This window comes from Xenopus tropicalis, chromosome 9 (genome assembly GCF_000004195.4).
Source record: "Xenopus tropicalis strain Nigerian chromosome 9, UCB_Xtro_10.0, whole genome shotgun sequence".
NCBI lineage: Eukaryota > Metazoa > Chordata > Amphibia > Anura > Pipidae > Xenopus > Xenopus tropicalis.
In genome coordinates this window covers 54,521,236-54,548,357 of record NC_030685.2, presented here as the reverse complement: position 1 = coordinate 54,548,357, position 27,122 = coordinate 54,521,236, and the positions used below count along the sequence as shown (strand labels likewise).

Here is a 27,122-nt window from a genome sequence, read left to right as displayed (position 1 = left end):
TTAAGGTACACTGGCTTTTTATTCCATGCATTTGTTTGCTTTGATATTTCATTCTGATTTCCCATTCCTATACAGACATAAAACAAAAGGTCAGGCTGGTATCATAACTCGTGTATAAGCAATTCTAAAAGGCCTGCTTGTTAAGCATGAGTCAACTGGGCTATGGAACGGATATGGGGGATAATCACTCCCAATTAGGTACACAAATGGAAATGTTCCTCCTAAACCTCTTACTGCCAATGAATGTGCTAATGTCTAATCAATAGGTATTCTGCAGTCATGCCATTCATTCTTGGATATATGAAGCTCTTAATTTAATAGTAAATCTTGCCATGATAGTGATCTATACGGAGAGCTGATTCCCTGACCCATTATATTTGACTTTTACAGTATGGTGCTCTATATCCTCAGGCAGTCCGATGCTCTTCTTGCTTCTCTGAATACAGGGTTGGAGCTTGGCAGATGTGGATTGAAAGGAGGCTAGGACTAAGTACAGACTGCCAAATGGTGGGATCAGCTGTAAGAAGTTGCAGACTTCAGATAAAGATGCATAAAACACTTAGTGGCATTTTGACAACCACTGTTTTTTTTTACCTATTTAAACCGTGGCACCAAAACTGCCTTTAGCCTTAGGGGGCCACTATACAACTATGATCACCATGAGCCAAAGAAACGTATAAGGGGATACTGAGGCAATCACAGTAACAATTTGCCCAAGACTCCCCATTAGATATATGTGTACCTCTAAAGCTGCCCATACACAAGCAAATTGTGGCTGCTCAATCAGATAGACTACTGGGCCAGTGTATGGGCTTGAAATGTTCTCCTCGGATATTGATTGGGTTGGGCAGATAATGCCATGGGCTATATACTGTGTATACTTCTCCAAACAAATGGCTCTTAGCTGTGTGGCCAGATTATCTGCAGCAAGCAAAAGATAGAAACTGAGCTGTTGAGTTTCAGGACACCATAGGTAAAGCATAAATAGCATCCAGTCATGATATAGTAAAAGTTAGAATAATGAGAGGAAGCCATATTGAACCTTTTCCATCACCCAATAGATAAGTTTCAGCAACCTGCAGGATCAAGATGACAAATTTCCATCTATTTTTAATATGAATAAATACATTAAAAGGACTATACCCACAACTTCCATTCTGCCCTGCATTTATCTAAGGGAGTCAAATAAAACTACTGGCATGAGTCCAAGCATTCTACTGGATAAGCCATTGCTACAGCTTGGAATGCCATTGACACGAAAAGCTTACGGTTACATTCCAAATCCATTCCTGACCTCTGCATATCTTCATGCACAATCTGCCTCTTACACCACTACCTTCTGCTGCTGAAATTGATCATGAAATCACTTTGTTCACTTTCCAGATAAAAAAAGACAAAACATAGAACAAATAAGTGAAAATCAATGTGTGTCCGACAATAAACACAGATACCTTCTGATCTACAGAAATCAAATCACAGAAATAAAATTAATTGGAATACCATATAACTTAAAATCTGAATGTAGTCCTGCTACATGACCAAAACAAAAGTAATAATTTAAAGGTTCATACAATACTGTTTCCCAGAATAATGAAACATTTCCCTTCATTTGTCCTAAGGTGCTACACCCATTAACCTCTTCCTTGTCTAGGAGCTTGGAACGTATTTATATAAGATACGGAGCTGCAAGTGCTCGACACAAGGAAGGAGTTAAGTGTAGGTTTAACCCAAATGCTGCTGGAGAGGAAACATGTCCTTTAAATAAATACTAGGAATGAATTAAATGGGCAGTTTGATCATTCTGTATAAGATAATTTTGTTTTTCTAATAGTTCCTGCTACTTTATTTAGGAGATGTCTGATTATAAAGGCACTATACTGTATATCATTAAGTAGAGTGTTATTTCTATTTATCTATGCTGAAAAGAAAAACATGATACAATGACATGTCTCTAGTTGTTCTCAGAACATTCCTTGTGTGCATATTTAGCTATCAGTAGAACTGGATGCTTCTCAAGTGCCACTGTCTCAGCTGAGGGGACAGCTTGGTTTCATAAGCATAGATGAAAATATGCAGGCAAAGAATATTCTAGGCAGCAACAAGGACACATTTATTTGTTTAGGGATGGGTGCACAAACCACATGTAATATGTAGCTGGTGCATCTATTATTTTGCAAGTGTAATAATTTGCGACTGTATATAGCTCCATGTGTCACTTGCAAAAAGGGCTTTCAGTAGGGACATACATGGTTACTATAAACTTCTGTTTATTAGATTAGTGTATAAGACTATTCGGTGTAGGCAAATTACTATCACGTGACTCACATGGAGGAGACAATGTCTATATAATACATGTAATGGGGACGAACAGAATCTGTTATCGTTATATATGGGCAAATACAAAATCCTCATTTGGATATGGGCCTACATTTTAGCAAAAAAATCACCTATTTTAAGTTGCATGAGATTTAGTTTGCATGTGGTTCATCTTAACACTGAGGGGTCATTGTGCACCTTTGCAGCATGGGTTGCGTTAGGACTGATCCTTCTTTAGCCAGACGGGTTCCCTCCAGCAGCAGAAGGGCTGAATTCAAATAACTGTGTAAACATATTAACTGAACAGAAAGGTGTGCCAGATTCAGCTGGTCATCTAGGATTTGCCATGGAAGGTGCCACAAATTCAACCCATATGTGGCTTGGGCCATAAAAACTAAAAATCCCAATTCGCCTGAATCTGTACCCTGAGGTTTTTCAGGGAAATAAATTATATGCCATACAAAAGGTGTGGCTGAGAACACATGTAGACCATTACAAAAATAACATCACATAATAACACAGTCATTGGAAGAGCGTCTCATTCCTTAATGGGGAATTCTGATTGGCTAATGAAGTTTGCAGTTTTGTTACAGAACTCACACTATGCTCTTTGGTAAGCAAAGGGGTTACAATGATAAACCCCCTAATTACCACTAAAACCAAATGAAGTCAAAGTTAAGTAGCATTTGTCACGACCTGCAAATTAGCCAGTGAGAATCTCCATTTCCTTTGATGTTTTTGAGCTTAAACTCTCTGGTAAAGGGATTTCCTGCTTTACAGCAGTGCAGGACAGCAAGCTATATGTTTCAGAAACCCAAGGACATATGACATTTGACAAAACTCCTAGCACTCCCCTTCTAATGAGGAGAGAGAAGGGGAGTTGCTTCTAAAACTACATTTAGGTAGTTGTTTTTAACATTTCAACCCAGCTTGCTGTAGGATATATCCAAGCCATGTATGTGATACTGTTCCTATATCCCTTACCTTTGTTTAACTTCTGCACAAAGAACCGCAGAACTTCTTCAATTGCACAACTGAATATTTTTGGAATGAGCCGCTCATATACCTGAATCCTGACCTCGTGGTCACCCCAGATTCTAAAAAGTACCCCCTTCCTCTAGAATAAAATAATAGTGCCTTTTCACATTAGTGTTGCTGATGTTCCTTCACATCATGTGCTTTATGAGGGTTCTGTCAGTACCAGTCCATTCTGTAACTGGGAGGCAATGGGATGCATGTGATCGCTCCTGAGTGCAAAGGTGAGTCACGTCTTGACTTTCTCAAAATGCAGTTGGTGTCCACGAGAAAAAAAGAAAATGAATGCAATACACAGGAAGTTTCCAAGTGCTGGTGTCTGGAGTCTGCTAACAGTGTTCATATAAGCTTGCCCAAATCCACATGTCCATAGCCAATTTACTGTTATTCTCCTGCTGGGCTGGGTTTTATTGGATGGGCACAAGACTGATGTCTTCGATCACAGCCAACTGCCTTAGGATGTTAGGAAGCCGTGTGAATTTCTTTTAATTCAGTTTAACATGGGTTTCCCAACATCAGGGCTTAAAATGCAATTATGGATTCCTAAAGGGCGTGGAACATAATGCAGAGGTCTCTGGCATTACAAGTGATTGTTACAGCCAGAATAAAATGTAAATATCTGATCCTGTGATGCTTCTCTCTCTGCATTTCTGATGCTCCTGTGTGCCCCTGCTGCCGATGGAAGAACAGGAAGTGGCCGTGTAAATTAGCCACAAGCATTCCACATTTAAAATTTTGTTCTATTTCTCATCTGTGACTTTGCAAAGAGAAATAATAAATCCTATGGTTAAACTAGGCTAAAATTGAAAAAACAAAAAACAAAACAGCTTTTGGTCCAAAAAACAGCAGCAAGTCTATCAAGAATCTGTATATCAGTCAGCTGTTTTTTCCTTGGTTTCTTATATGATTCCTTTATGTGGTGCTTTAATCTAGTTACGCTATTCACTAATTCATCTTCCTGACATTACAAAGGGTCCAAACTCAAAAAGAATAAATATGGAATTTTACAGTATTTCTTTTTATATTTAATGAAAATATTTATCCCTGCCATTGTTTGAAATGCTTCCTCTGAAGCTAGTTAATTTTGGGGGAATTTCCCCACAAGTCTTTGGGCCCCTGTTATTGCAGATACTGTTAGCCCTAGTCCTGCCAGAAGATGGAGGACCAACGATGTATTGCTTTGCAACGCCTTGCTGTCCCTCATCCAGCAGTGGGAGGGCTAAAAGAAAGGGGTTACAAAAGAAGATCTAGGGCAAATTCTTAATTCTGGTGCACCCCATAAGAAGAGACCTGCGTAAGGAGATAAACGGGAGAAGAGAATACTGTTCCAGGGCTGTAGTCTCCTCACCAGGTGGAGGAATTTACTGGGTTGTTGGTTCTTACAGTTGCGTCAGAGCATTCGCCTTCAGAAGAGTCACAGTCTGACTCTGCAAAGTTCCCTGCATTCTGCAATGAGAAGTAGGAAAAATATAAGTAAAAGGTCACTCAAAATATATAAACAAACAAATGCCTTATCAAATGCTTTATCTGAGCCCTCTGTGTATCTATATCTTGTAAGTAATATATTACACAAGTAACCCACATGGACAGTTTTGTATGTAGTGTCTGTGTTAGAATAAACCATCTAACTGCTGGAGGTACATGACATACAAAGAATTGTTTCTTAATGAATGTGGCCACTGATAATGTGCATATTAACTGGTAGAAGAAATAGAATACAGGTATTGGACCTGTTATCCAGAATGCTTGGGACCTGGGGTTTTCCAGATAAGGGATTTTTCATAATATAAGTCTACTCAAAATCATTTAAACGTCAAATAAACCCAATAAGATTGCTTTGCCTCCTATAAGGATACATTTTATTGTAGGATCAATTACAATGTACTGTAATTCTGTATTACAGAGAAAAAGGTAATAATTTAAAATATGATTTATTTGTATATAATGTGTGTCTATGGGAGATTGCCTTTCCTGTAATTCGGAGCTTTCTGGATAACGGGTTTTCTGGATCCTATACCTGTACTAGCAAAAAGTTGAATTAACCACAGCACCTTAAACAATTAATCAAGTACATACTATGGGGCAGATTTATCAAAATGTGAATTTGGAGCTAAATACATAAAAACTCACCCATGTTCTATTCATTCCTATGGGATTTTTAGAAGCATATTTATCAAATAGCGAGTTCTAACTTTCACCCACTGATAAATACACTTCTAAAAATCTCATAGGAATGAATAGAACATGGGTGAGTTTTTATTTATTTATTAAGTTCTTAACTCACATTTTGATAAATCTGCCTCTTAGGGGCTGATTTACTTACCCACGAACGGGTCGAATGGAGTCCGATTGCGTTTTTTTCGTAATGATCGGTACTTTGCGATTTTTTCGTATGTTTTGCGATTTTTTTCGGATTCTTTACGAATTTTTCGGATCCAATACGATTTTTGCGTAAAAACGCGAGTTTTCCTATCCATTACGAAAGTTGCGTAAAAAGTTGCGCATTTTGCGTAGCGTTAAAACTTACGCGAAAAGTTGCGCATTTTTCGTAGCGTTAAGTTTTAACGCTACGAAAAATCCGCAACTTTTCGCGTAAGTTTTAACGCTACGCAAAATGCGCAACTTTTTACGCAACTTTCGTAATGGATACGAAAAACTCGCGTTTTTACGCAAAAATCGTATTGGATCCGAAAAATTCGTACAGAATCCGAAAAAATCGCAAAACATACGAAAAAGTCGCAAAATATTCGTTTTCAAGTCAGAACTTTTCCAATTCGGGTCGGATTCGTGGGTTAGTAAATCAGCCCCTTAGTGTACATGTTTACAAATCATTGTACTATGTACTTATGGTATAGGGATAACTAACATAAAAGTTACATTTCATTACTTCTTCTGGAAGAAAACAATGTTATTTAATGTGTAAATCAAAGAAAAAACATCCCAGAAACTGGCAAAATCTCCATATGCTTGAACTCCAACAAGCTACGGCAGTGCTGTCCAACTTATGTTGGAGGGTCACTTTAATTAAAATTATGATGTCAAAGAGTGTCTAGACAGCCCTGAGCTAGGATAAGCCTACAATAAGGGGCAATATTAATTTAAAGCTCACCACAGAAATATCTCCCCACTTTCTATTAATCCCTTTGGGATTTTTAAAGGTATATTTATTAGTGAGTGAAAGAGTTCACAATTTTATAAATAAGCCTCTAAACATACTATAGGGATAAAGAGAGAGTGGGGGAATTTTACTTTGGTGAGCTCTAATTTCACACATTGATCTGCCCCTCTCCCTGACTTCATCCAGAAATTCTGCATTGAAAATCAACCCCATGCTTACTTGTATTACTAAAAATGCTATACTACTGATATTGCCAACCAAAAATGCCATTAGAGCAATGGGATTGAAGACTGAGCCCCAAAACAGAAGTAAAACCTGGCATGTTTTGCCCAGTGACAAAGCCCCTCTCAACAAAAATGTACTGGTACATAAGCAGATTGAATCAGTTTCTGGGATTAAGCTTTTTAATCATTTAGTGAGTTTTACACCCTAGATATTAACTAGTACAAGTAATAACAGGGCTGTTTCAGTACCCTCTCACCACAGGGGAATGGTGGAGTGATCACTGCTGTTTCGTTGTACACTTGCTATATGAATTATCTGTAGCATCAGCCTGCCTGATAGCTTATCAGATGGCTGAATTTCCATTCCTGTAATAACTGTGTGCTGCCCATACATTACAGTGCAATGTCAGCACTGGCAGGCAGGGAGCTAAGCTAAGGCAGTAACAAGGAAGCCTTAAAAGAGCTAACTGCTAGCATTTTATTATAGTACAGCAGAAACTACAGTTTCTGAGCATTTCCCTTACCTCATAGTTGTGCTCCTCCGTGCACAGTTTGCCAAGAGACATCTGAGTCTTGACACGTCTCACTGCACACTCCTTATCTGACAGCCCATCTGACTGCATGGAGATCTCAATGGGGATCTCTGGGGTCTGGGACAACAGGTCATCCAACTTATCACCGTGCCATATCTTGTCACCTCCAGCCACATCATCAGGGCTGTTAGAGTGGTCACTGGTGTTCCCTTCCTCCCCATCAGACACAGAAAAATTCTCCGAACTGAATGTAGAATATGACTGGCAGCTACTCATGCCTCGAGGAGGTCTGTGTCTCCTGGGGAATTCCACCTCACTGTCCACCTCCCCTTCTTCTTCTTCGGATGATTCGTCCCCATTCTGTGAATTGATAAACAGAACAGTACTGAGTAACTTTGCATAAGCTGCTTTGACTATCAGTCCACTTTAAATTGTAACCAAAAATGGTGTTCTCTCTCTTCATCAGTAGCAATGTTATGGCATACACATTTCTTTAATTCAGTGTGATGAAAACACCCTTTTTTCAACTGTAATGGAATATGTTTTAATATGTTTTTTTTAAAATTAATGATTACATTTACAGTAATCTTACGAAAATTTAGTAAAGGGCCACCTCCATATTTTATCTCCTAATTTTTTTATATGGGTGTATAAATAGTTATTTCCCACTTGGGAGTGCAGGCAAGCTGTGCAGCTGTTTTGAAGAAGGAGTAACCTAAGCGAGCAATCTCCTGCCCACCCAATCCCGGTGCTGGTGATCGTGAGTTTAGAGCCGAATACATAAAAACTCACCTACGTTCTATTCATTCCTATGGGATTTTTAGTAGCATATTTGTCAACAGATGAAAGTTAGAACTCACCATTTGATATATACACCTCTCCCATTGGAATGAATAGAACATAGGTGAGTTTTATGTATTAAGCTCTAAACTCAAATTTCAATAAAGCTGCCCCTAAGTTGTTTTTTTTAAAATAATTTAAACGTCAAATAAACCCATACCAATATAGAGATATTAATACAAACATTAGCTAATTTTAATGGTGTTATAGGGGTTCTATTTTATTTATTACTTTTCATATTTCCCACATATCTCCTTTTACTTACATATGAGGGTTGGGCTTGTGCGACATTTGGTCACTCTACATTCCCTGGCCTTTACTAAATAATAAATGTTCTGCATACCTTGTATATCTTTGATTCTATTTTTAAAGGCTACTGCCTTCACTGTATCATTAGGATCTATGCTTAGAATTCCAATTGTTATTCAATCAACCAGAAAGACTGCCCCACTTTTATGTATATATACTATTATGCAGATAATTTAGGCTCCCTGTACTTAATAACCTATGCTGAATATTTTTACTACGGTGAATGGAGGAATTTAAAACCCATTGGGTAGGTTGTCAATTGAATTGGTTTATTAAAAGAAAACTTCAAATGACCTCTGTAAATAGCACAAACAATAGTAGCTTGAGGTCAACAAACAAGCAAATCTTTCCCCCGATATGCTAATGCGATCATTTGGCCCTAGGGAAAGGGATACAAAAAGTAAGAGCAAAGACAGCATCAATGAGCCAATGTGGTCCCTGATCCGACCAAAAAAATTAAACCTGCTCAACTTTCGGCCAGATATGAGTCAGGTAGGGCCGCTGGTGGTCCCCATACATGGGAGGATAAGCTGTCAAATCAGTCTAAAGGACTTCAATTGGCAGCTAAAATCTGCCCCATGTATGTCCACCTGGCCACCTTTAGGTAGAAAAGTGTCCTAGGAGGCTGACGGCTTCTGCTCCTTGAACCTACACATGCTGTGTCTTGGCCCCATAGGCATTATGACCCTAAAGTCTGTGGGTTTGTTTATTATTCTACCCAACATTTTTTAACACATTTACTGTGTGCTCATATATTCTCATTTTAAATGATATACTACTGGGAAACTGCCTTTTTTCATGGGCGATGCTTACTAAAATGTAATTAAACACTGTAATGGTGGTGCCAGTAATGCTAAATTAGTTCAATTTGAAGGATTTACCTTGCGCAGAGTGCGTATCCTACGTGGTAGTGCTGGGGGTGTGGGAACAGTCAGAGCACTAACACCAATTGCAGCCTTGAGACTAGTAAATTGTTCTCCTCCACTTTCCGGTTTCTCATAGTTCTCCGGTACTAGGTTGTGTCTGGGAGATTCGGGAGGGTCTCCATCTGATGTCCTGTACTCAGCAGTCACCATATTTGTATTGTTCCAATTCCCAGTGTCAGTATCTTGCTGAACAGAAGCCTCAGTACAGCCTGGGCAGGGGTTGTAAGGATCCTGCTGACAGTAATCATATTCCCTTTCAGGCTGGATGCGACTATCAGCCTCAAGTGTGCTAGAGAGAAGGTCTGGGCTGGAACCAGACAAACGCCTCTGAGCATGGCTGCTCAGAGGACTCCTTAGTGCAGCTGCCGGACCAAAGTAACGTAGGTTGTTGGCGCAGTTGGCAATGTTCTGCCCATGAACATTTAGAGTTTGGTGGCGAGTTGTCATGACTTGAGAAGTTTCATGGTAAGGGCTACATGGAGTGACTGGAGGAGAAGCTGGAGTATGGTGCTGAGAGGATTGTTGGGAAGGTATTGGAGATTCCTGCTGTTTCAGCACACCAACAAAATCAGCATGGCTGCCTTTGCTATTACCTCGACGGTGACGTGGTTTACTTCGGTAACGGCTCTTTCCTGCTCCTGAAGAAGTCTTTGGACTCCCAGAAATGGGGGATGCACTGGCAGCACTCCCTTCTGCACTAACAATGCCATCAGATTTTAGAAGGTCAGGCCTGTCAATAAAAGACCCTGTGTTAATGTCAGGTTATCACACAGTTATCATACACAGCAACAGAATATTTAAGCTACTTACCGTTTTGTCTGAGATGGCACCCTTGAGGGAGGACCTTTCTTTTTGATAAGCTTCTCAACAGAGTTGGGATGAACAATGGGTCGGACAGGATGTCTTTTGTAAGTCCCTGGGTATTTTTTCTCCACAGCTTGCTCCCGCCTAACAGAACAATGAGAGAAACAGTTATCTATTTTTCAGGTGTATTTCACTTAATGCATCTTAGCATATTTCTCTGCCAGAAACCTGTTTCTTTCCAGTTACTGCTGAGCTACTTATTTCAGTTGAAGGATGCTGCCATACCCATTGTTTGCTCAATTAAAATGTCTCTGATATGTCTAAAATCAATTCACTGATTTTTCAAGCTGTGATATGTTATTAGGCATAATTCAAAAATAATTATTTGCAGAAAACAGCATTTCTTTTACCAATATTAGTTGCTTTCATAACTATTTTCAGCCACGGCCATCCATATACTATAGTAGGTAGTGGGGTCTACCTTCAAGCAATACAGCCTGTAACTTATTTACCAAACAGCCCTAATGTAATTTCCTAGAAACTCCTTGCTGAAGCCTTGGCAATTTGCATGGAAAAAGCTTGCAGACAGTGCCTAAGGACACACAGGGCACAGATTTATAGTTAACAGCAGACATTAAAAAAAATTTATGCAATTCTACATGATTCTAAGAATATGTGCACAGATGTCAGATTTACTTTACCTAATAAAAATATTTAGAATTTATGGGTTTAGAAACTGACATGATATAACTGCATGCCTGTGTTTAACTGCATGGTTACTGCACATACCTGATTAGCTCCTTTTCTCGCACCTCTAGCTGCAACATAATGGAACTCAGCTCCATGTAGAGGTTGTTGGCCCTTTCCAGCTTGCGCTCATAATGTTCACGGATATCAAGTGCATGTCTATTAAAGACAGAAAACTTCATCTTTTTATCACAGAAGGCAGAGTAACATTCATAAAGGTGGTGACAAGGATTTTTAATACTAATTTAGGCTGGACAAGGACATTGAATGGCTTCCCAAGGACGTGTAAAGTCAATTTCACTGAGAGGTGCCAAAATGTTACCAAGCTTTTCCTTGTTAAGAAGCATCACAGTGTACGTAATATAATATACATGAGCTCTCCCTCTCACATATCAACTTGTGTAAATTTTAGCTTAGTGTTGGCAATTGGTCACTAAAGATATTATGAAGGCCTCTGTCCTCCAACCAACCAAGCCTCCACAAAAAATTCCTCTGTGATGCCTGGCCCTCACATTTAGCTGCATGCACAGTGCTCGCTTACTTGCAGTGGGCAACGCACTTGATTGCACTGGTTAGGGGGACTACAATAACATAGTTACATAGGGTTGAAAAAAGACCAGAGTCCATCAAGTTCAACCCATCCAAGTAAACCCAGCACACACAACCCACACCTACAAATCTATACACTCACATACATAAACTATATATACAACCACTAATACTAACTGTAGATATTAGTATCACAATAGCCTTGGATATTCTGACTGTTCAAGAACTCATCCAGGCCCCTCTTAAAGGCATTAACAGAATCTGCCATTACCACATCTCTAGGAAGGGCATTCCATAACCTCACTGTCCTCACCGTGAAAAACCACCTACGCTGCTTCAAATGGAAGCTCCGTTCCTCTAATCTAAAGGGGTGACCTCTAGTGCGTTGATTGTTTTTAAGGGAAAAAAGAACATCCCCCATCTGCCTATAATCCCCTCTAATGTACTTGTACAGAGTAATCATGTCCCCTCACAAGCACACGAGTAGCACAGTTATGCCACAGTCTATGAACATATTTTTTTAGAAGAAGACAACTATTCATGGTGGAGAGTCTTCTTGCTGCCATATCCATTGCCTGCATGACCTGAGCTTGGAACATACCTGAGCTCCTCTCTGCGCCTGCGAATTAACTCCTCATCCAGGCGATGAATACAGGTCCCTTCACTCTTGATCTTCTCAAAATGCTTCTTTACTTCTTCTCTCCACTCAGCCTGCGAAGGGACAGATGTTATACACAAATGTTTCCTATAAATTCTACTTTTCACTCATTCAACCTACAGTTGCATCTCTAACCAACTGTAAATATAAGCATAATCTTTAAAAGGGACACAATCTGTTTTATTGTCAAAGGGTGATTTTTAGCCATTTTGCCTAAAAGTTTTTTAGTACAGTCCACAGACATGAGGCCAAAGTAATTCTCTAATGGCAAATTTTCACACTTACTGTGTAAGTTGTAACTCATAACTATGTTCAAAATACCATTACTTTCAACAAGAAGGTTATCCCACTCCCTAACTTTGGCTACTGCATTTTGATAAAGTAATACCATCCTTCTACATGTATTATGGGACAGGGTGTGTTTTTTTAAAATAAAAATGGATGAAGCATAGTGTGTAAGGAATGTGTGAAATATTTGTAAGGATTCAAGGGAAAATGGGATGTAAACATACAATCTAAGCGTTAAATGCAATGAATATTTAGTAAGGCAAAGGGGGAGAGGCAGTGTTTTGAATTACTCCAGCATTTAAGAGACCATTAAAGTGCTCTTAAAAAAACTAACAATACAAGAGAACAATAATACACTCAACAACATTTTAGCTATTATGGTTGTCATGAGAGAAGAAAAATGAGATATTTCCAGCATTTGCTTAGTAAACTGACTTACCTTTGTAATCTCACTCACTTCTACCCATTCTAAAATGCAAATTCCTGTCAGGACTAAGCTGCTTTTATAACACAATATAAAAATTGGCAGAGGCCTTTTTCCCAACATTATTAAACAGAGTAACAGCAAGAGTGCTTTTAGGTCCTTTATTGACAGTTGTTATTTATATTTGTAATATAACTGTTTTTTTCTTTATTATCCTCTCTTTTTGTTTTGTTACCAAGTCCAGTTACCATGACAGTTATGCCTACTGTGCATCTCTTTATTTACATCAATTACAGACTTTGCTGCCTCACCTTTGCTGCAATTAACTAAATTAAGGGCTCCTCTCACACGGTGGAAATCTTACCTGGGATTTAAAATATGTCTCCTGAGGTGTCCCCAGGACATCAGCAGAGGCGATATCTAGGTGCATAAGAATTTGTCTGAAAGATGGGCGGTTGCGTGGTTTGCTCTGCCTGTGGGATATTTAAAGCATGTTAGGAAACTATGACTTGCTATATTAGAAGTAAAAGCCTCTGTTAAACACTTATAATTCTTTATTTTACCATATAGTTGTGCAGGTTATAACTGTATAATAAATATATTCTCCTATGTTTGGATTTATGTTGACTGCAGAAGCAACTTCTTATTTTTATTGGAAGCAGCCTTCCCATGCCACAGTGTACATCTCTGATCCAATTACACAGACTAAGGAATTCAGTCCAACTTGTACTGCATTACAGGTATCATAACAGGTAACTCTGCAATATGCTTATTATCACAAATGCATAAATACATTTTTCTGCATTTTCTACATTTTATTGTATAATAAAATGTTTTCTTCTGCATTTTCTTATTGTTTGAACTAAGTTTGCCCTGCAACATCACTTATTACCAGACTGAACAGACTAGAAATATCTTTAGTTCCTTACCAAGTCTGCTTCATAAGGATTTTAAAGCCATCTGGGCAAGTAGAAGGGACAGGAAGATGAAGGCTATTGCTGCCCACTCCCCAGATAATAGCAGATGAATCAACATCTTTGTAGGGAATTTCTCCAGTAAGTAGCTCCCACAGTAAGACCCCAAAGGACCTGTCAAAGCATAAATATATGGTTAATCTTCATTACTCATAATAGATCTATAGGCTTGTGTAGACTTTTGGGTAATTGCCTTTAGACAATGTCAATGTCTCGGTGCAATTTCCACTTTCAAAATATCCCTAGGCATATTCTCAGCAATATTATTGCAACACCTCGTGGTAGCCTAACTTTCACAGGCTATTTACCTGAGCACAAAAATGGAGCTTGCCAAATCCTCTATATTAGGATCAGGGGCTAATTTCAAGTTTCCACTTGATAGTAGTGCTGGGCGGTATACCGGTTTAACCGGTATACCGGTTTTTGAAAAAAAAAACGATATGATTTTTGAACATACCGCTATACCGGTATGCGCCCTTCCTGCAGTTTTTATCCAGTTACATCCGGGTTGCGCCCGTGCGCACGTGACGTCGGCGCGCATGTGACGTCGGCGCGCACGCGACGTCGCTAGGACGCATCGCTGGAGCTGGAGGAACCACAAGTTGGGTAAGTTGGGCTGGGGCTGGTGCTGGTGCTGGGGGGGTTGTGGCTGGTGCTGGGGGGGTTGTGGCTGGTGCTGGGGGGGTTGTGGCTGGTGCTGGGGTTGGGGGGGTTGTGGCTGGTGCTGGGGGGTTGGGGCTGGGGCTGGGGGGGTTGTGGCTGGTGCTGGGGTTGTGGCTGGTGCTGGGGTTGTGGCTGGTGCTGGGGTTGTGGCTGGTGCTGGGGTTGGGGGGGTTGTGGCTGGTGCTGGGGTTGGGGGGGTTGTGGCTGGTGCTGGGGTTGGGGGGGTTGTGGCTGGTGCTGGGGTTGTGGCTGGGGCTGGGGGGGTTGTGGCTGGTGCTGGGGTTGTGGCTGGTGCTGGGGTTGTGGCTGGTGCTGGGGTTGGGGGGGTTGTGGCTGGTGCTGGGGTTGTGGCTGGGGCTGGGGGGGTTGTGGCTGGTGCTGGGGCTTGGGGGTTGTGGCTGGTGCTGGGGCTGGGGGGGTTGTGGCTGGGGTTGGGGGGGCTGTGGGGGTTGTGGCTGGGGGGGTTGGGGGGGGGTTGTGGTTGGGGGGGCTGGGGTTGGGGTTGTTGGGGGGGTGGGGGGGGCCACCAATATTTATTATTTATTTTTTATTTATATACCGTCAAATACCGTGATATCGATATAATTTTGAAAAATACCGTGATATAAATTTTTGGTCATACCGCCCAGCTCTACTTGATAGTACAGTTAGATGCATTAGGAATACAGTTCAACATGGAATTTCACCACTATAGAAATACATTAGAAACCCTATTCAAAAAATGCTCCATCCCAGGTAAACAAAGGCACTTGGCAATCAAGGCACCACTGCAAGACATTAGAGACACTTGCCAATGAAGGTGCCATCTCTGATGATAAAACTGGAATAATTGGCAAATACAGGTGTTAAAACCTGTTAGGAGATACTAAGATTTGTTGCTAGAGGCCAGTTGTTGAAAATCTCTGGCTTAATTAGCGTGTCTTTTGAGTAGTTAATGTAGAAAATAATGAATCCACCAAAAAACTACACCAAAATCCTATGTGTGTAAATTGTTATTTAGAGTAGATTTAGCGTTTTATAAAGATTTTTGCCTTGCTTCTTAATAAATAGAATTACTATTACAGTGAAACCTCAATTTTACATCACCTGATTTTAAGGTTTTCCGCATTTTACACCAGTTACACTGTGGTTCTACCAGTTTACATCTACATTTCCCTGATTTATTTTTTCCCAGATTTTACATCATTTTTTACTGGTCCCCTGAGAAAAAATGGGGACTATACTGTATCCAGGGTTATTACTAACAGAGGTTCTTAAATGACATGTAAACCTTCCATTTTCCTACCATGTATAAAGGTTGAGCACATTTCCCCCAACTGTATCATTTGTACTGCATATATACCTGCCGTTCTCCAGCACCAACACTTTTTTCTAAAACAAATAGTAACTTTTACAGCCTTACTATTAACCTTTTAACAACCAGAGTTGCATGTTTTTAAATACTTTAAAGAGGCTGTTCATTGATTACATTTTTTGTAAGGGGTTTAGATATCCTTTGACTGTACCACTGCTGTTACCCTAGTGATAAAATCAAATCATTTCTTTCACTGTGTAACATGTTGTAGACATATTTAAACAAATTGCTAATGGCTTCCGCTGCACACTAGAAAAACACTGACCAGATATCCACTTTTTCAGAGACAGGTTCATTGCGGATGACTTCAGGAGCCATCCAGGCCACAGTGCCAGCAAAAGACATCTTGGTACTTTTGTCACTGAGTTCCTTGGAAGTGCCGAAGTCTGAAATTTTCACAGTGTCTGCATGGGTAACTAGGACACTGCAAAGAGAAAGTCATATAGAAAATTTAGATCACTTTGTGAGTTGACTTTTCAAGCTGTATTTATGGCAATTAACTTCAAAAAACACCAAAGCAATCCAACATTGTCAAATGTAACTAATAGTTGAATTTCATATTCAAGTTCCTTTTCTTCACCCACTGACCAGTAGGAATAGATGCTACAACTGAGTTGGGTAGATGTCGACTGTTCCTCCTATATGGTTTTGATGTTACATCATGCATAACTGCCACCAACACATACCACAAAGGAAAGCTGTTACTTACTTGGGTGATTTAAGGTCTCGGTGGATGATCTTGTGCAGGTGGAGGTAGTTCATGCCACTAGCAATGCCAGTTGACCAGTCCACCAGCAGTCTAGGGGTGACTTTGCGCCCAGCCCTGAGAACCTCATAAAGCTGCCCATGGGCACAGTATTCCATGATAAGGCAGTAACAGGGTGCCTGTGTACACACTCCTCTGCAGAAAGTGAGAAAGAAGATGAACATTAATTACAATAAACTTCAAACGAGAAATTTATAAATCACGTTAGAATTGTAAGGGAGAACTGCAGGAGATCATTCCAACAATTACTATACCAATAAGTGGCCAGTCCTGTGCTAATTTAATTTGCAGGAAGGCCATGCCAAGAAACAAACCAAACATGTTAAGCAACTTGGGTATTGACATCCCAGTTAGGTTTTTTTATGATTGGTTGTAACCTGAAAAGATGCAAGACCTTAGTGAGTAAGGCTTAATTTCAGATGGCTTGTCTCATAAGTCAATGGCATATATATCCTGCCAGGACAAAGTAATGGTTATGGTTTTTCTCACTTACATATATGTAAATATAAAACAGCAAGACAAAACAATATTTATGAATAGAAATATACATCAGTTAGCAAATTAGTTCCAAACTTTTAATTACAGAATATGTTAATCAATATGTGGACCAATAAAGAGGAGTTACAAAGAAAGGAAAGGATTTGTTCCTTTCTCTGCCTTATTTTTATGTGTGGTTTAAAGACTCCTAAAATAAAATCTGCTGCTCTGTAATCTTTGCTTTATACTGTCATTTTCTTAAATCTGAAGTTGGCTGAGACAAACTCATTTTAGTTTTAAATGCCATCCTAACCCCTTGGTCAATGTTCCCTCTAATTCCTTCTTGTCTACATTCTCAAAAAAATTATTTTATGCACATTTTAAACCCGTGTGCACAGGTCAGAGTAAATACATTTTGTGTTTTGTGCAGAAAATTCTTTTTGTGTAGCACAATTTTTTGTGTGCAGCCTCAAAATGTGTGTGGGCACAGTTTATTTGTCACATAATAAATGTAAAAAAAAATTCGGGAAAAAAAATCATATTTTTGCGCAAAATAATATGAATCATGAAAAAATTCAAACATTAGTAAATGTCCCCCTAATTGTCTGGGGCTGTTTTCCATTCTTTGGGGCAGAGCTCCTGGTTCCATTTTAGGTTTTAAATGAGAAGAAAAGGTAAAAATCACTGGGGGTGCCAAACGTTAGGGTGCCAATGACATTCCTGACAATTCCATGCTTCCTACTTTGCGGCTACAGTTTGAGGATCTTTCCTGTTTCAGCACAATAATGGCCACATGCACAAAGCCATTGGGAGAACTTGACCGGCCTGAGGTCTCACCTCAAACCAACTGACCTCAAACCAACATGGAGCTGGCCACTGCTCCTATATAACTATATCTGCATCTAGCTCCCATCACTCAAAATTCTTAGTGTACACCACAATTTGTTGTGTGTGGTGTCCTTAAAATATGCGTGCATGCACAGCTTAGAGGAAACATTTGTGCCAGGAGAACACTACCTGCCTGCATGCGTAATGGCAACATTTCACCAAAAAGAGGGGCATTTATCATTATCATTTATCATTAACATTTCGATTTTTGTGCTTTTAGACTCATTTCCACATTTCTACGAATGTCTAGCCATTTATTAAAATATTGAAAATATTGAAAAAGCATGAATGAAAAAAGCAGAAAAAAATGCAAAAACAACAACTTTTATATTGTTGCACAAAAGAATGTGTCAAAAATGACAAAAAATACGAACAAACAAAGAAGATCTTCCAGTTATAAAAAGGACACCGGCCATTGACTTCCTCATGATCTCAACAGCTTTTAGATGGTGTATTTTTCCTTACAAGTAATCAGGGTTGTCTCACATAATAAGTGGCAAAAAATGCGTTTTTTCCACAACAAAATTGTATTTTTGTGCAAAAAAGTTATAAAACATAAAAAAAAAAAAAAAATAGAACGTTAGTAAATGCCCCCTTAATTGCTTGTGGCTGTTTCCCATTCTTTGGGGCAGAGCTTCTGGTTCCATTTCAGGTTTTAATCTTACGGCAACAGTGTACAATTCTGTGCTTCCTACTTTTTGGCTACAGTTTGAGGCTCTTTTCTATATTTAGCGCAATAATGGCCACATGCACAAAGCCTGTGGGAGAACCTGATTGTCTGCACAGAGCTCTCACCTTAAACCAACTGACTGCAAACCAACATGGAGCCGGCCACTGCTCCTGTATAAATTATATCTGCATTTTGTAGCTCCCATCATTCCCCAACTACAGGCAGGAGTCATTTAGTATCTCTGCTAACTGCATGTTGCAGGGCTGCACTGACACCATGCAAATAAAATTGCAATCAGGGCAGCATTTTCTTAGCTCAGCTAAAGTCATGGCTAGGGGATGTCTTGCTGTTTGTGGTTTGTCCCAATCTGCTGCTTCATAGGCAAATAGGGCACAGTTAGGAGCCAGTCTGAGACAGCTGCAACTTGCGATCCCTTCGATAGCTCAGGGGTAAAACGAGGACTGTAAATCCTGATGGCTCTGGTTCTAATCCCGCTCGATGGTGATCTTCCTTTTTTTTCCCTAGGTACAAAAATAATGCCACCCTTGCTTGATGCCAATGTTAGTAGTAGGGATGAAAGATGAAAATATAAAAAGGCCAGCATTTTTTTCCCAAAAAGGTGGCAACCCAAGCCCTTAAACATGTGTTTGTATCAGCATTTGCCTGCTGGTAGATTTTTTATTTTGAAGATATGAGCTGACCTGTGTATCTCCATGGGTCTGTACCAAAAGGCACTGTGAATATGGATGTAATTGCCTATGTTGCCACATTATGGAATGCACATAAAATCTACCACACATCAAACACAAATGCCCATGTTTATGAGCACTTAAGGCACAATATGGTTGGTGTTGCCAAATGTATTGATGTTAGTGGGGTTTTTCATTGTGTTTTTTTTTCATTGAAAATGCACTGGAGTCAATGGGTGTTTAACACATTGTTTCTCGCACCCTATGCATTGAGTAAATTGGAGATTTTTTTCTCTACTTTTCCTTTAAATGTATGCGTATCTGGCAGTTTCCACAGCAAATGGCAGATGCAGTGGTTATGTGGCGGCAGGGGTTTAGAACTACTTGCTTGATCTCTGCAGTTGCTACATTTTCCAGATTAATATAGTATCGTTTTACCTAATATCAGGCTAATTTTCAGACTGTGGATAAACACTCTGATCAGCCTACCCCTGTTGTACACCCATCTACATCTTCTCAAAAAACTGTATGCTCAAGTCAGAATAAATACAAAATGTGGTGTTTTCACACAAAATTCTTTGTGCATGCCACAATTTGTTGTGTGTGCTGGCCTCAAAATGTGTGTGCATGTGCGCACAAATGCACAGCTTAGAGGGAACATTGCCATTAGTGATAGATTGTGAAAGCCAAGGGGGTTATACAGGCCAAACTATAAGCCTGTTACTCAGCATGTTCATTTTATAACAGGACCATAGAAGGGAGGGAAGTTTACTGTATAACACCCTATGGAGTTTTTTAAACTTTGCTAATTTTGCCAATTTTCCTCACCTTGCATGAACCCGGGACGTGTCATTTGTTGTTTACCATAAATGTCACACAAGGCTGACGGAGCAAAGAAGATAGAGAGTGGGAGTGCAAGGGAGAGAATGAAGGTGAAGGTGAGTGAGGAGACAGCTAGTGTGGGAGCAGACAGGCATACAAATGATTAAGGATGGAGCATGGCTACTTATCATGTAGCCCTTTAAAAGTTGTTGAACTACAGTACCCAGAATCTTCTGCATTTGCATACTGGTCATCTCTGGGACACAGAAAAATGTTAACAAAGATATAATGATTAAGTTTCATTACTCATTTGTTTTTAACTAGAACTTACAAAATTCCCACCAAAACGTGCAAAGTCACATGCAAATTGCGATGCTTCTTTACCTACAGCATTCAGTGTTTTAATAAGAACTCCAGCATCACTGCAAGCACCTACAAAATAGCATGTGCTGCATCTGAAGTTCAGTCTGCCATGTGGATGCATCTTACCATATTCAGTCATACACAAGTTGCAGCAGCAGATATCTTCCTTACTGCATTTGTGTGAAAATGGTAGTGCTCCTGGTGTGCAGCATCACTAACAGCACTAAACAGGTGCATGTAAGCTGTGTGTATAGACACAACTCGCTTAGTACCATTACCAGCAACTAAATGTTTTCCTTTATTGTGCACATGCTATGAGTCCTTAGGGTCATTATGTGATAAAGGTGAATAAGAGAAGAGATGTATGTATAAAGTAATAAAGAGAAGGGCTGTAAGTTGTTTAAGAAGTTGATAAAAAGTTGTTAAGAAGGAAACTAAGAAACAGGGGGAAAACAAATGGAATTAGCTATTAATTACAGAAAAGCTTCAACAACTGGGTGGCAAAATCATGCGTATCCCTGTTGGAAAAGCATGATACATGGTACCAACTCCCACAGACAAACCAAAAGTGTGTTCCAGTTTCTTACTTAAAAGCAATGATGTTGGGGTGCTTTAACTTTCGAAGGTGCTTGATGTCTGTTTCTTTTTGTTCCCTCACTTTTTTGATGGCTACTTCCTCCCCTCTGAATTTGCCAAGGAAGACGGCTCCTTGTGCCCCACTTCCCAGCCACTGCAGCTCAGAAATTTCTTCAAAAGGGACTTCCCATGTGTCTGAGAGAGAGAAAGAGAAAGTACAAAAAGGATTAGAAGATGGCAGCCTGTGTTCAGTCATTTCTAACTCTGGTACAACCATTTTAAAAAACTGAACCACTACATCCTCTCGTCACCTATGCACTCCCATCTACAGTGTGCAAAGAAATCACCTAGTGTGTTTTTCAGGTGAGTGTCACATACTGCATTTTATGACATCCACATTCATTTCATGATATTTTGGGACATTCCCATTCTTGACTTTTACTGGATGTACCCCCTAATCGTACAGGGGGTGGCCATCCCCACTCACAAAACATTACAATTATTATTCCCTTGTCACAAGTATTTTGAAGTTGCAGGGCTTGACATCTCTGCATAAGGACATGCAGTTGTAGAATATCATGAATTAACTTACAAGTATATGTGAATGACAGGTGTACATTTCATATGCTGTGGTTACTATAATTCTGTATGAACATATATTACACGGTCATGGTGCTCAGGTAGGGGACCTAATTGTCACACATGCAACTTTGGTGCCATTTCTCTCTCTCTCACTAGATATATATATTGTTGTCAGCTGTCACTTTAGGAAGCTGAGCGAGAGTAAGCGCTGTAATGCCCTCTCCTCTTCCAGCAAAAGTGGGTCAGCCAATAGGAGGGGGCAGAAGAGCAGAAGAGTAGCTAAAGGTTGCCACGAAAGCTGGCACTGTGCTTAACATTTTGCATGCCATAATTCTGTCATGCAGGAAACCTATAACTGCTTCTTGGTTGCTCTGGGTTACTGGACTGAGGGAAACTCTGTCCTTCCTGCAAATCTTCCCCATAATGACCATGAATGACCATAATGACCATGAAGTCTCTACACTATGGAACACACTATGCCCAAGGGGCAAGGAGAAAAGGTGTCTTTGCCAAAGTCACAACAATCTGACCTTTTTTATGCAGTAGGAAGGCTTAACCTGCATGAGTATGGATTGGCGCTTTGCAGCAGGCCCTTTTGTGTTGGCACTGGCCTATATAATTTCCATGAAGATGGAAGAAATTGAAGCAAAATTACAGCATCAGCAGGCAATAAGGACACAACTGACAGCTTCATGCCTCTGGGGACAGTTCCATGCAAGGCTCTTTTGCCATTTTATTTAGTGTTTTGCATATAAACACTAAAAGAGGCTCTATAAGATTTATGGAAATGAACTCTAGCTGTTACCTGGTAATGACTGCAAAATGGTCACATCATTTCAAAGCTACTACCTTGGTCAAGAATACTCATTTTGTTGGATTAGCCGACATTTTTAGTTACTGCATTTGGTGCATTCATAAATGTAATTTCAAATGATATAACAATACAGGTACTGTGGAATAACTGGAAATCAAACCAGCCACACAAGTGAATTGTGGCAATGACACAACCACAGTTTTTCTCTTAGAATGTATTGAAGCACAGGGGACAATTTTGTGAACTTAAGCACTCGTAAATTTTAGTAACTCAGTAGGTGGCATCAACTGCACCCTCCCACCATTGCCTGATACTGAAGACGTGGTTGCTCAAGCACTTTAGGCAATTATCATTGGACATGTGGCGATCCAAGTTTGCAAGCAACTAATGCACTCGCATAAGCACTTTCAGGCAATTTCAATAGCAAGCAATGGTGTGTGGTGAGGCCTTAGGGGATTTGCTGTCACCTTCTAAAAATTAAATCCACAAATTCGCCCTTTGTGTTGTTACCCTAATAATTTATGATAATAGCAATAATAAATTGGATTCTAGAAGGTTCAAAATAGAGACAGCACCCCTGAGCCAAATAAAGATCTGAAGGGGATCCTGACAGATGTAGGGGCTGATTCATCAAAGTACGAGTTCAAATCCCGAAATGGGTAAAATTCGGATTAGATACGATAATTTCTGATGATCGGAAATATCAGGAAAATGCTTACGAAAAAATCGTATTAGTCATGATAATATCATATTGGAGATCCGAAAGTCATGAAATGTTCGTTTCCAAACTATCGTAAAGGGCGGGAAAACCTTTCTAACTTTGATCTTTCTGTGCATGATTTTGGAAGCCTCCCATAGGACTCAATGGCACTCTGCAGCTCCAACCTGGCCAAAGGAAAGTCACAATAACGAAGCCAATGAATCCGAAACTTTCGTACTCGGCGCAACAAATACGATTTTGTCACACAAATTGTCACGCTTTTTGTCGCAAAGTACGAAAAGTTGCGCAAATTAACGGAAAAGCCGCAAATATTACGACAAAAGCTTTGAAATACAATTTTTTTGTATTCGGTCGTACTTTGATAAATGGGCCCTGTAGAGTTTCAGTATAGATAATTTGGCCATTACACCAATGTCTTATAGATCCTGCTTTAAAATATAGAGAAAAATTGGGCTGCCCAAGCAGATTACACTATAACTGGGATATGGAAACACAATGAAGCACAGCATTCTTTAGGAAAAGCATGCCAAATCAGGCTAAAGGATGGAACATGAGCAAAAGAAATCAGTTTATGGCCCAGTATCTCATCTCAATGGCACAAGTAGCCCGATTCTCTTTAATAAAAAGCTATTGTTGCTGGCAGTTTCTGTAGCAATTGACAGAAATAAATTACTTCGTTCAAAACTGCAGTAAAATGCGATGTTTACTCCATATTTAAACTTTGAATTTTGTCCACAGAAATGCTGCCAATACTAAGGACATCCATAGCACAGTCCAACACTTCCCTGATACACTCAGCTCATTATTCACATAGTAAATAACTGGGTCACAGATGTGCAATTTATTTTGTTTGCAGGCAGCCCAACATATAAGCAGCGCACTATTCCCTGCCTTACAGTTCAAAGATTTTACAGTACACAATATCCCTTGGGCTTAAAAGCCTGACAAATAAATATCTGTTGTTTTGAAGTACAGGATCTGGCTATTGGTTCTATATAGAAGACATATTTAAAGTTGAAGTAATTTCAGTTTGTCTTGAGTTTGCCTGTATTAAACTGTTCTTTAAAGGAGAAGGAAAGGCTAATAAAGAATTAATCTCAAGCTGCAGGCATACCTTCAGTTCTCTCAATAGTGCCCTTAAGTCTCCCCATATTTCACCAGCTCAGATGATCAAAAGCCAAACAGGAAGACAAAATGCTGAGCTGTGTAAAGAAAGTTCCCATAATGCCTCGCTTCTGCACCGAGACCCAGACCAAGTGTACATGCTCAGTTAGTAAGACTATGGGGCTGATTTACTAATCCACGAATCCGACCCGAATTGGAAAAGTTCCGACTTGAAAACGAACATTTTGCGACTTTTTCGTATGTTTTGCGATTTTTTCGGATTCTGTACGAATTTTTCGTTACCAATACGATTTTTGCGTAAAAACGCGAGTTTTTCGTATCCATTACGAAAGTTGCGTAAAAAGTTGCGCATTTTTCGTAGCGTTAAAACTTACGCGAAAAATGCGCAACTTTTCGCGTACGTTTTAACGCTACGCAAAATGCGCAACTTTTTACGCAACTTTCGTAATGGATAGGAAAACTCGCGTTTTTACGCAAAAATCGTATTGGATCCGAAAAATTCGTAAAGAATCCGAAAAAATCGCAAAACATACGAAAAAATCGCAAAGTACCGATCATTACGAAAAAAACGCAATCGGACTCCATTCGACCCGTTCCTGGGTAAGTAAATCAGCCCCTATGAGTCAGCTTCCTGCTGATTGGCTCAGATCCACATTCCTAAGGGGGGGGGAGTGAGTTCTTAGCATTCTTGAGGGAGGGGGGAGCAGGAGAAGGGAGAGAGCTGCATGTCTCTGCAAAGGAATTACAGACACAACAAATCTTTTGACAGAGAAGTCAGTGCAGCATTTCTGAGAGTGCTTATGGCTGTATTTACATACCTTTCTGATAATACTTACTTAGTTTTTACCTTTCTTTCTCCTTTAACACTTACTTGGATAATATTTGTAAATACATGGCTACTTGCTGTGCTTATTTTCTTTCTTAGTTTGCTGTCAGTGGTATCCAATGGTAATGGCAACTTAATATCACCTACTTGTATTAGTGAGCTAACCATCTGTGTGCCAAAATAGGGGTTTTTTGGCAAGTCAGGTTGCTGACAGACACAAAATTGGAAATTGGGTGATTTTCTGCTCCCCCACCAAGAAGGTACATCTAATTAGGTGACACTTGACAGATCTGCTCTAAAATGGCTAAAAGTGATCATGTATGCAAAAATCTGGTTGGGCAATTCTGCCTATTTCAATCTATCTGTGTATGTACAGTATGTTCACTTCTAGGGGCAGTTTTTAACAAAGTGTTTAGTGATTTCTTTGGATCACAGAGGCCATATCAGAACTTTTGCAAGCAAACAGATCAGTGCTACTTGGTTATCACTGTGGATGCCCATAATCATTAGATAACATTAAATCTGCATGTATGGAGGCATTTATGTATGCCTTGGAAGTGCTGTAATTCACAGTGTTTTTGCGTGTAATGGAGATAAACAATGGGCCATGTTGCCGATGGGGACTATGTGGTCGGGTGTGTGACGGTGGGTGGGGAGGGAATGATCTTTTCATGGACAAAGGGAGGACTTTGCCAGAATCTGTTTCTTGAACAGAGGAAGGACTCTGGGAGTCCTATATAGTGACAACTGCAATGCCTAGCAATAGTATCCTTGCTTGTATTGACCTAAACTCGACGACACCATTTCAATGTCAGTATATCAAACACTATTTTGTATTTAATTGTTTTGTGATATTGTAAAATTAATAATAAAAAAAAAATATACCTGAATATTTAGCTTTGTTTTGATTTGAAAGTATTTATCATAAATTGCTAAGTTTTTACTAAACAAAAAAAACATTCCTATTGTTGCCGGTGGCGCGACTAAACCGCTCTGTGGGTTCTTATCCTAAAACAGAGACAACATTCTCCGTTTAGTAACATCTCCCTTCAAGCTTACATCTCCCACTATGCAGAATGTGAAGGGAAAACTCTACCACATTCCAAACAATGCAGGTCTCTTGAAATATTTATTGCATGAAACAGCTTGTATGTAAAACCCTGCTTCATCTAAATAAGCCATTTTCATACTTTTTTAGTAGTATGTGACACTGGGAAGTTCTAAATAGAAAACTTCCATTTTAAGTACTTAGGGACACCCCATGGGATCATACCATTCAGGGTGCAACAAAGAAATCATGGCCACACATAAAGGTCACATCAGCCAATTAATGACCAAAGTTCTGTCTTTTACTTCCACACTTATTTCTGTTACAGTTAGAACTGCATTATTTCCTGTCAGGTGATCTCTAAGGGAGCACGCAGACCTTCAAAATGGTGGCTCAAGGGAAAAGAAGTAAAAAAAAAAAAAAATCTGATACACATATATATATATATATATATATATTCTTCTTTGGTAAGATTCTTTAATAGGCCACTTAATATGATGTAAACAAACTGAGTTTAACTCAAATGGAAATAAGAAACCCTGCTTCCCAAAATGGCAGAATTTCATGTGACAAAGCATTAATGGCTTTGGAGCAAATTTGAGTGACAGTATGCCCACCCGTTTTCTTGCTTTACACATATGCCCCTTGTGTACAGATAAGTAAATGGTAATATTCGATAAGACGCCAACACTTTTGTTATACACAGTGCCCTTGGCAGTAGCAGCTCAGCTGTTTTGTTCCCTCTGTCTCCCACTCCCACCTTACCTTCCACATGACCATCTGACATGGACACAGACTGACACACAAGCTCCTCACTCATTAGCAGACAATGGGAACACTAATCTCTGCCCTTCTGCTCTACACAAAAGGCAGTGGTGGCGGTGGGGGAGCAAATTAACCATCTGCTGCACATGGCTAAAGCAGACTGACAATCTCCACTAGAGACTGAACACCCAGAAAGCTAGAATGATACAGTTCTCGCTTATACACTTT

At 39.7% G+C, this 27,122-nt stretch overlaps 1 protein-coding gene across 3 annotated transcripts in view; it reads right to left on the bottom strand.

The window, feature by feature from the left end:
* map3k13 (mitogen-activated protein kinase kinase kinase 13) overlaps nucleotides 1-27,122 on the bottom strand; it is a 64,903-nt gene continuing 37,781 nt past the window's right edge. For all 3 annotated transcript variants that reach the window (XM_004917785.4, XM_002936531.5, XM_004917786.4), the window contains exons 3-13: nucleotides 21,025-21,208; nucleotides 16,472-16,663; nucleotides 16,028-16,186; nucleotides 13,701-13,859; nucleotides 13,136-13,244; nucleotides 12,003-12,112; nucleotides 10,895-11,011; nucleotides 10,112-10,249; nucleotides 9,257-10,031; nucleotides 7,218-7,586; nucleotides 1-4,797 (exon numbers count right to left, since the gene is read on the bottom strand). In XM_004917785.4, the coding sequence (XP_004917842.1) occupies nucleotides 4,696-4,797; nucleotides 7,218-7,586; nucleotides 9,257-10,031; nucleotides 10,112-10,249; nucleotides 10,895-11,011; nucleotides 12,003-12,112; nucleotides 13,136-13,244; nucleotides 13,701-13,859; nucleotides 16,028-16,186; nucleotides 16,472-16,663; nucleotides 21,025-21,208 (2,414 nt within the window). In that variant the 3' untranslated portion in view covers nucleotides 1-4,695. The remainder of the gene's footprint in view (nucleotides 4,798-7,217; nucleotides 7,587-9,256; nucleotides 10,032-10,111; nucleotides 10,250-10,894; nucleotides 11,012-12,002; nucleotides 12,113-13,135; nucleotides 13,245-13,700; nucleotides 13,860-16,027; nucleotides 16,187-16,471; nucleotides 16,664-21,024; nucleotides 21,209-27,122) is intronic.